General features: G+C 42.1%; 1 protein-coding gene across 1 annotated transcript; it reads left to right on the plus strand.

Annotated features, from left to right (window-relative positions):
• The first annotated feature begins 772 nt into the window (after positions 1 to 772).
• LOC134449726 (zinc-binding protein A33-like) lies at positions 773 to 10,204 on the plus strand. Its single transcript, XM_063199835.1, has 4 exons — positions 773 to 884; positions 4,272 to 4,475; positions 9,513 to 9,536; positions 9,666 to 10,204. Exons 1-4 carry the CDS (start codon positions 773 to 775, stop codon positions 10,202 to 10,204), a joined length of 879 nt encoding a protein of 292 aa, XP_063055905.1.
• The last annotated feature ends 218 nt before the right edge of the window (positions 10,205 to 10,422 follow it).

Here is a 10,422-nt window from a genome sequence, read left to right on the forward strand (position 1 = left end):
ACGCACTACACACACATGCACACACACACACAGACACAAACACACACACACACACACACACACACACACACACACACACACACACACACACACACACACACATAAAGATGGGGAGAGAAAAACACATTTTAGTTTTTTCTTTAATTCCACACCGGTCCCTTCACACATGCAAACTCCCCTGTCCACAAACTGCTACACGCAGAGTATGTTGCCATGTACATTTTTCCGCTCTCTCACTCTGTCAGAGCTTAGACCATGACAACGAACACTACACTGATCATTATCTCTCACACATAGCAATTGAGCAAGACATGACGCCTGATCTGAGTCAGATCTGAATTTGGCCTTTAAAAGGGAAATCCGGTGTAAAATTGCTTAAATGGTGTTAAAACATAATGCTGGGCTAAGTCTGGGCACATACCTGAACTCTTGCATTGAGACATCCAGCGCTAGTTAGCCGATTCTAACATTGGGCTTTTGCTGTGGTTCACCAGGGCATAGATTTAGCCATTGTTATACATCTGTACTTTCCACCCATTTACGACGCTCAAAGTTGCCCAAAACTTCATTCTGTAGAGTCGTGGGGTTGTGGACATGTAAAACGAGGCAAAGAAAACTTGGTTAACCAAAGGTTTATTTAGAAACAATGCCATTCTTACAGGCTGCGCCACAGCCGGATATAGCCAGAGCCAGTAAATTAAAAGGGAATGATGTTGAGGTTGAAAGTCTGATAAGTCACAGTACAACACAGTACACAGTGCACATAACAAAAATGTATTTATGCCTCACCTGTGCAAAGCTGGCTGCCCAACAAGCACCCCAGAGCAGTGCCGGTCGACAGTACCATGTTCTGAGTAAGCCCAATAGAGCAGTGTGGATCAACGGTACCATGTTCTGAGTACCCCAACAGAGCAGTCCGGGTTGACGGTACCATGTTCTGAGTACCCCAATAGAGCAGTCCGGGTCGACGGTACCATGTTCTGAGTACCCCAATAGAGCAGTGTGGGTCGACGGTACCATGTTCTAACTACCCCAGTCATGATGGAGAATTTCGGAGGAGGCTGGTAATTCACTCCCTCCCGGACCAGACCGGACCGCTAACCTCTGGACTATAATTCTGATGCCATTGACTGCCACTGACTGTACCAGGACCACTGACAGGTTAGACCTGGTCTGGGACAAAGTCATCTGAAAGGGCCCCAAACACAAAACATTAGGGTAGTAAATAATAATCGAATCGATGCATTGGTGTATCGGCCGGCGATTTAATCGAATCACATTGTATCGCGGGGCATTCTTAAGTATCGAACATAATCTAATAACTGACCTCTGTCCAATGCCCTAGCTCCAGAACATAATAGAAGTGTAAAAGTAATTGGAAAGAATCGAATCGAATCGAATTCCATCGTATCATGGGGAATTCATTAGTTTTGTAAATAATCAAATCCCTGCTTTAAGAAATCGACACCGTATCATATTGTCATGGAGGCTGTGATTTGCACCCCAACAATACATACAATGTCATGAGGACCCAATTCGGGTACCCCTCTGTCCCTCGGGCTGGAACAACTGACCTTAACCCCTTTGTCGCCCACAACCCCCCTACCCACACACACACGCCCAGTGGTGTAGTCTACTTTTTTATGGTGGGTATACTGTATATTTGAGCATTTTCTGAAGTGGGTATACTGTATATATTTGTGCTATTCAAAACAATGGATCAATCCATTTTCAGTGAGTATACTGAAATCCCTGAAATTTAGAAGTGGGTATACTCCGTATACCCGCGTTCTACGTAGACTACACCACAGCACACGCCTCAGCTTCCCTGGCTACTCAGCCCACTGACAGAGGGCCTCATAGAAGTTCATGATTAAATGGTATGACTAGGCATCACACCTATACCACCTACTAACGTTCACAAGATCTGAAAGAAGAGGTGCATTTCATTTTTGAAAGATATATTTTTTGGTCTTTTTTACTTTATTTATGATAGTATAGTGAAGCTGGTGACAGGAAGCGAGCGGGGAGAGAGAGACGGGGAAGGGCCAGCAAAGGACCTTTGCCGGAAATAGAACTCAGGTCAGCCGCGTAGTAGACGAGTGCCCTACCGTCTGGCCACGGTCATTTGTCACCCACAACCCCGCCACCCACACACACACCCTTCAGCTTCCCTGGCTACTCAGCCCACTGACAGAGGGCCTCATAGAAGTTCATGATTAAATGGTATGAATAGGCATCACACCTATACCACCTACTAACGTTCACAAGATCTGAAAGATAGGGGCATTTCTGCTCGGGGCTGTCTCTCTCTCTCTCTCTCTCTCTCTCTCTCTCTCTGTGTGTGTGTATGTGTGTGTGTGTGTGTGTGTGTGTGTGTGTGTGTGTGTGTGTGTGTGTGTGTGTGTGTGTGTGTGTGTGTGTGTGTGTGTGTGTGTGTGTGTGTGTGTGTGTGAGAGAGAGAGAGAGAGAGAGTGAGATGCCTTGGCTAAATGTATGTAACAGTGAGCTATACTGTATATGAGTTTTTTTATGTCTAAGTATGTGTGTAATGTCTCGTGGGCAATATCTTATTGTATTTACGTATGTTTGTATGCTACTTGACACCTTAATTTCCCCCTGGGATCAATAAATGATACTCTACTCTACTCTAACCTGGATCTGGACCCTCATGTTAGCTCCAAAAGATATTACATGTAAAAGGACAGCACAAGCAAATTTGAATATGAAATAGGTTTTCATAGTGTAAGAAATGTCAATGTTCATAATGTAAGAAAAGATAAGTTCAAGATTCAAGATTCAAGAATGTATTGTCATTGTCAAAAAGGCAACGAAATTGTGTTTGGGGTACAATACTTAGTAGCAGCAGGTTTTCAAGTAAAGTGCAAGAAGAGATCAAAGTGACAGCAGTGCTTGACCCCCCAGCCCCCCATCCCACTTAAAGTGCAACAGAGATTAAGTGCATAATGCTCGACCCCCCCCCCCTCTCTCTCAAATGCACACACACACACGCACGCACGCACACACACACACGCACACACACACACACACACACACACACACACACACACACACACACACACACACACACACACACACACACACACACACACACACACAGAAATGTCCAAAGGATAGATGGATAACATTTTAGACAGTAATGTTCCTCAGCAGTCCTGCAAATTCAAAAGTCTAATGGCCTGGTGGTAAACGCTGTTGGCCAGTCTTTTAGTGTGGCTCTGAAGGGACCTGTACCTTCTACCTGAGGGTAGCCCTTGGAACAAATGATAGGCAGGATGGTGAATGTCGCGCAGGATGTTCTTAAGTTGGTAACACTTTCTATGAAGCCCATATCTATTGCGCATTATGAGCGCATTTATAACAACGTATACTGCACATCATAATTAATCATAGTGCATCATGACAGTTATAATGTATTATAAGCCTGTTCATTGCCTGTAGTTTTTAACCAGTCACGAGCATTCAAAACACCCTAAGATTTATAATAAATTATAAGCTAGATTTTTTTTTTATTCATGACTGTTGATATGCTCCATCATGAAGAGTTATGAGTGTAGTCTTAACGCACTATGATTATGATGCGCATTGTAAGTTGTTATAAATGCACTCATAATGTGCTATAGATATGGGCTTCATAGAAAGTGTTACAGATAGGTTTGACTCCTAGAAAACAGGAAGCAAACCAAATGCTGATCTAAGATAAACAAATATTTGTGTAACACCTACAGGAAACTGGTAGACTTCCTGTGGATTTTTTTTTAATCTTCAATGTCAAAAAGCACAGCTGGAACAGGATATGTACATTTAGTCTCAGACAGTCTCTTCAAGAACAAGAGTTAATTTACGGCAACTAGTCAAAACGGAAGCGTACAAAATATTGGTATGTCTGAAGCTATTGAACTGCAAGACATGAATGATGACTGCCAACCAGGGGAAGAAAACAATTATGTCAACTTATCCAGCAATACTCCATCGAACAAGCCAGGGCCATGCAGCTCAACTATCGGTAAATATGAAACCCCTTAGTGCAGAGCTTTTGTCATAACCTTACTGTCACCAAAATTGTAATGACTAGGTCGTACTCTAGTTCGTATACTAGGCTCTCGGCAATGTCATAGCAATGTTCTTATGATGTAGTTGAGGCTACCTCTTCTGCTTTCTGTATTTTTAAATTAATGTCTAGTTTGCAAATAAAAACACCACATGCATCTTCTTAGTGCGTTACAGGTGTGCTGTGGTGTGCCTGGGAGTGTTGTGTGCTCTGCTGGCCATCATCATTAGAGTGCTGTGGTTCAACTGCATCTTGTTAGCCAGCCAGAAATCCCAGTTAGAGACCAACTACAGCATCTTGGCAAGCCAGAAATCCCAGTTTGAGACTATCTACAACATCCTGAACTGCCTACCATCCCACCAACTCAACACTACTGGTGCTGAAAAGGACATGCTTCTAACAAGTGAGTATGCAGTTTTGTCACAGGCATGCTTGTAGTATTGTAGTGGTACAGCAAATGTATATACTCTACAATTTATTGATAATGCGTTGCAGAAAAGGATAGGATAGCACGTAATTTACGAGAACACTATTTGTTTATGCAAGGGGATACATGTTTTGTGTCTGTGCTATTATTCAAAAGAATCCCCCTGTTTTACGTACAACATAGGGTCATTCCATGTCAATTCACACGCCTTCCCCACATGATCCTCTCCGATTTACCCGATATCTCACATACAGGTACCTTTTAGCACCCTACGTCCAACGGTTGCGGAGATGAAGCCCTCCAAAGTTGGGGTGCCATGTCCACTTTTCAAGCCTGTGAATTGCATACAAAATTTACAAGCAGATTTTGACACCTCTGGTTTTAGTTTCAAGGAAGATACAGGCCTAAAAATCACCATGGCCCCTCAATATGACCCTGTCTACCAGATGATGTACTTACAAATAGCATGCCTTGATTATTTTTGGCTATATTAAGCCTTAAAAATTGAATTTGTGAAAACCGTGATGAAGTGTCTTGCCATTTTGGGGTTCCAGATCTTGGAAACTATGTATGCTTTGGGAGTTATAATTGATTTTCCATCATATTTGGGAACTGTACAGTGTATTCCAAAAAAATAGGGCACTCAGACTTTTAATGATGGAATAGGAGGGACTCAAAAACAGCTGCCTGGTCAAGATGGCGGCAGGTGTGCGTCTTGGTGTGGCAGGTGCCAAGGCTTCACCTTCCCAAATACCGTCTAGGGAAACGCCATTCTTATACATCGGACACCAGCAATCTTTATGGACTACACTGTTTAACATCAGACAACATGAACTATTAAACACCCTCTCGCTGGGGATGTATCTAATGATGGTGATCGTCCTACCTCTGTGGGGAAGCTGGCAAGCGGCCTGCTTGAGATCCTGCACAGAGACACAGCACGGCGCTTCTCACCTTACGCACGACTCATGGAACCTTTTCACCTTGTATTCCACCGTTCTGACAAACGGGCGCGTAGAGGTCGCGCGTTACCGACTCAGGCGAGAAGAGGGGAACAAAACACCTCCCGGTGATCAAAGATTCACAACGATGCTGTGTACCATCCTCCTCCTCAGCGGCGACATTCATCTCAACCCTGGGCCAGGAAACAGTATGCTTCCGCGGGATGAACAACGTCAAATCCCGGTGGGTCTTGAACATGGCCAGCTGCTGCGCCACGCTACACCTGGAGACCTTGGGCAGGCTATGGAAGCTGTGGTCCAACTTTCCAATGGCGGGCTGCTTGACTATGCCACAGCACAAGGTAAAGCTGAACTGCAAGTGGATAATATGAAAGGGGATTTGCTTATTTCACCCTCGAAATCCGCACAGACTTGCTGTCGGGGTATTGCGGAAATAAAACAACAAAAAATCAGGATGTTTCAGACTGTAAATCATGCGCGAGTTCTCTGGGATCCAAAGCTAAAACCCAAGGGAATCTTTGGTGGACATTTGAACATTCGGAGCTTAGTGTCCAAAACTGAACAAATCGAGCACCTTCTGACAGACTCAAACGTCGATTACCTGTGTCTGTCCGAAACTTGGTTGAAACCTACTACACCATCGGGTGTGTACAGTATCCCTGGTTACAAAGTTTTCAGACGCGACCGTGGACATGGCAAAGGGGGCGGGGTCATGATTTACGTAAAGGAACACTTTCAGTGCCAACAGATTGACTTGCCAAATGATCTTGAATGTGTTGGTATCACAATTAGTATTTCTCCCGAGATGTCATTTAATGTTATTGTTCTCTATAGACCACCGTCTGAAAATGATGTGTTTTTTGAGAAACTGTCTGATGTTCTCAAAGCATGTTGTGGTAAAGAAGTGTTACTAATGGGTGATCTGAATTTAAACTGGCTAGACAAAACAAGAAGGAAAAAACTAAAAAATATTGCATGTAAATTTCACTTAACCCAGTTGATAGAAAATCCAACGAGGATCACACAGTCTTCAAAGACACTACTGGATTTGATATTTTCAAATAAAAGGGAACGCATATCAAAAACATATAATCTAGTCACTGGGCTATCAGACCATAATCTTACTCTAGTAGCAAGGCAGCTCTCCAAAAAAAGATTCAGGAACAACACACCAGAAGGAAAACAATATATCTCACTCATTCCCAAGTCACAAATGCAGCACCTAGAAACAGACTTTAAGGAAACACATTGGGGTAATGTTGTAAAGGATAAGAATTGTGAACAAGCATGCAATGACCTACTGGATACCATCAAAGGTCTATTATCCAAATACACCAAAAACATTCCTCGCAGACAGAGAAAGCGAACATTGCCCTGGTTTAACACCTTATTATTAAAACTTATTAAGCAAAGGGATGCAGCCCTGAAAAAATCACTTAAGTCTGGTCTAGTTACAGATCGCCTGTTATACACAGGCCTTAGGAACAAGGCCACATCAGAATTTAGGAAGGCCAGAGCAAACTACTTTCTTAATATTATCAAACAAGCCAAAGGTAACTCAAAGTTATTATGGAGAACTATTGACCAACTCTCAGGAAAAGAACACAAAGAGACTGTACCCCTTAATCTTAAAATAAATGACACATTGCAAAATGATAGTCTAATAATTGCAAATAGTTTTAATGATTATTTTATTAACTCTGTTTTAGAATTGGGTGGCAGCACATCAGCTCCTTGTCCGTCAACCAATCTAGACAGATCTCAATTCTGTGTTCAAAATTGTGCAATCTCTGTCTTGGATTTTAATATTATAGATGAAGTAAAAATAAATAAAATTTTATCAACTATATCCACCTCCAAAGCTAAAGACATCTGTGGCATGGACACCTTTCTCCTAAAGAAATTTAAAGATGTCTTAACTACTCCCATAGCTCATATAGTAAACAAGTCCTTGGAGGAAAATTATTTTCCTAATGTACTAAAAACAGCTATAGTGACTCCTATCTTTAAAGCTGGGGACAAACAGGATGTCACTAATTATAGACCCATTAGTATATTGCCGGCCATTTCGAAAATAATAGAAAAAACAGTTGCTGAACAGCTTGTGGAGCATTTAAACACAAAAAAACTCATGCACCCCATGCAGTTTGGTTTTAGAGCCAACCACTCAACCGACACTGCATGCTGCTATTTTATAGAACACATCAAGGCAAATCTTGGTGGTGGGTGCTGTGTTCTTAGACCTTCGCAAGGCTTTTGACACAGTCAATCATCCAGTACTCCTCTCAAAGTTGGCGTGCTTTCAGCTGGCTCCAGGTGTACTAAACTGGATAGAGTCCTATCTATTAAATAGGGCCCAATGTGTTAAGATAAATGATAAAATATCTTCCTTAAAAGCATGCTCTATGGGGGTGCCACAAGGTTCCATATTGGGACCTTTGTTGTTCAGCACTTACATAAATGATCTTCCATCTGTATGTGAGGGTGTGGAGATACTGATGTATGCTGACGACACTGTATTATTTACACACGGCAAAGATCCGGTACAGGTGGCCAGCAAATTGACTCAAACACTAACTAAGGTCTCAATGTGGTTAAAAACCTCCTGTCTCACACTAAATACCAACAAAACTGTCACAATGTATTTTCACAATAGATTTAAACTAAATGTTGTTCCAGACATATATGTTGACGGAACAAAGCTAAATAATGTTGATGAGTTTAAATATTTAGGTGTGACCTTAGATTCTACTCTTAGTTTTAAGAAACACATTAAAAAGCTGGGTAGTACTGTAAAGTATAGCATATCAAATTTTAGACATATCCGTAACTCTCTGAGTATTGATGCTGCTGTGACTTATGTCAATGCTATGATCATGTCCCACCTGCATTATTGTTTATCAAGCTGGTCCCAGGCCAACAAGACTGTCTTAAAATCCATTGATTCACTATACAAGCAGGCCCTGAAGGTCCTAGATAGAAGATCTTTTCAGTACCACCATTGTCCTATACTGAGCAAGTATAATATGCTCAGCCTTGAAAACATCATACAATTTTCTGATCTGCGGCTAATCCATAAAATTATTCACAATGCAGCACCCCCACCCCTAAGAACATTTGTTCAACCCTGCTCTGAATTGATGAGCAGAACGTCAAGATCCACCATTAGGGGTGATTGTAGTCTCCCAATCCGACGAACTGCTTTTGCTCAGTCAGCCTTCTCCTTCAGGGCAACCAAAACATGGAATAGTCTACCCAGTAACCTAAAAAGTATTACTGATTATCAGGCCTTCTCAAGGGGTGTGAAAAAATGGATATTAACCAACCAGTCTTGTCAACATTAATCATATGTTTTTTAAAAATATGACTCACACTGTATGCCATTTTAGTGTGTGTGTGTGTGTGTGTGTGTGTGTGTGTGTGTGTGTGTGTGTGTGTGTGTGTGTGTGTGTGTGTGTGTGTGTGTGTGTGTGTGTGTGTGTGTGTGTGTGTGTGTGTTTGACCTATGGCCTATGGATGTGCTTACTTGTTTATATCTTGTCTATGTTATTGTATTTTGTATATTTGTTTTACCTGTCCATGGACTGCAGATGGAAATTAGCTATATACGTAGCTATAATCTGGCACAAGCCATCTTTTTACTTCTGTAATCAATGTGTATTGTGCATGGTCCCTGTTGAACTAAACTAAATAAACTAAACTTTTGGACAAAATGACCTCACGGTACCCTCTACTTCAGGCCTCAAATTAACCATGTGGGCACTTGATGACTGGAACGCCCTTTTAACCCCATGTACAGTAGCACTGTATCAAACATTCAAGCTTGGAAAAACTTTGTTTTTCAAAGTTCTTCATATTAATCTTGGCCTTCAAAGTACATGTTTTTGTCTATATGTTTTGGACACACAGGGGGTGGAGGCAGTGTTATGATGAGGTAAAGGGGGCATTTGAGAAGGTTTGTTCAAAAAAGCTTGAGAAAGCACAGTTCTAGTACGATCAAAATGAATACATTGACATCATTCAGCTTTTACAGATTTTTTTTTTCAATTAGGACTATGGATCACCCAGCATGCAGGTATGTAGCATTATTACTACAAACACATTCATCTGCCATCATGTTTGTGGAGAAGGAGACCAATATCAAATAAAATAAAAGATAACACAAAAATAATAAGAATTTCACCCTAATCTTCCTCTCCTGCAGTGGATGTGACTCTGGATCCTGATACAGCTCAGAACTACCTCACCCTGTCTGCTGATGGGAAACAAGTGAAAAAGGGTGATACATCACATCGCCCTGACAACCCCAAACGCTTTTATTCTGGTCTCCGTGTACTGGGCAAGCAGGGCTTCAGCTCTGGAAGATTTTACTATGAGGTGCAGGTCAGTGGGAAGACATCATGGGGTGTAGGAGTAGCCAGAGAGTCCGTTAACAGAAAAGAGGAAAATCTGAGCCCTGCAAATGGGTGCTGGAGAATATGGCTGGTGAATAGTGTGTACAAGGCAATAGATGATCCCCCTGTCACCCTCTCCCTGAAAGAGAAGCCAGAGAGGGTGGGGGTGTTTGTGGATTATGGGGCAGGTTCGGTCTCCTTTTATGATGCAGACAGGTGGAGTCTAATCTATTCTTACACAGGTGTCTCCATCAGGGAGAAAATGTACCCCTTCTTCAGTCCAGGGTATAATGATGATGGCAAGAACTCTGCTCCACTAGTCATCACTCCAGTCGTCTGTGCCAAGTAGCCTAATGATTTTGTAAAAGGTAGTTCACAGCCAGGTTTGTCACTCTGAAGTTAGCATAGAGCACATCTATGACCCCGTCATTGAAATTTTGGCAAAGGTTGTGAAAATGCCACAGATTTTGTGTGGCATTTCATGGAATTCTGTGAGATCAGGTTGACCTCTTGAGGGTGCTGGGCCAGGTATTGCAAGCATCCTACGTGTTTTCATGCTCTCATGCT

This window comes from Engraulis encrasicolus, chromosome 5, assembly GCF_034702125.1.
Source record: "Engraulis encrasicolus isolate BLACKSEA-1 chromosome 5, IST_EnEncr_1.0, whole genome shotgun sequence".
Classification (NCBI taxonomy): Eukaryota; Metazoa; Chordata; class Actinopteri; order Clupeiformes; family Engraulidae; genus Engraulis; species Engraulis encrasicolus.

Coding starts and splice junctions, on each gene's coding strand:
- LOC134449726 (XM_063199835.1), top strand. CDS start 773: ATGTATTTATGCCTCACCTGTGCAAAGCTGGCTGCCCAACAAGCACCC. Junction 4,476..9,512: donor AAAGGACATGCTTCTAACAA/GTGAGTATGCAG, acceptor TTTTTCAATTAG/GACTATGGATCACCCAGCAT. Junction 9,537..9,665: donor ATGGATCACCCAGCATGCAG/GTATGTAGCATT, acceptor CCTCTCCTGCAG/TGGATGTGACTCTGGATCCT.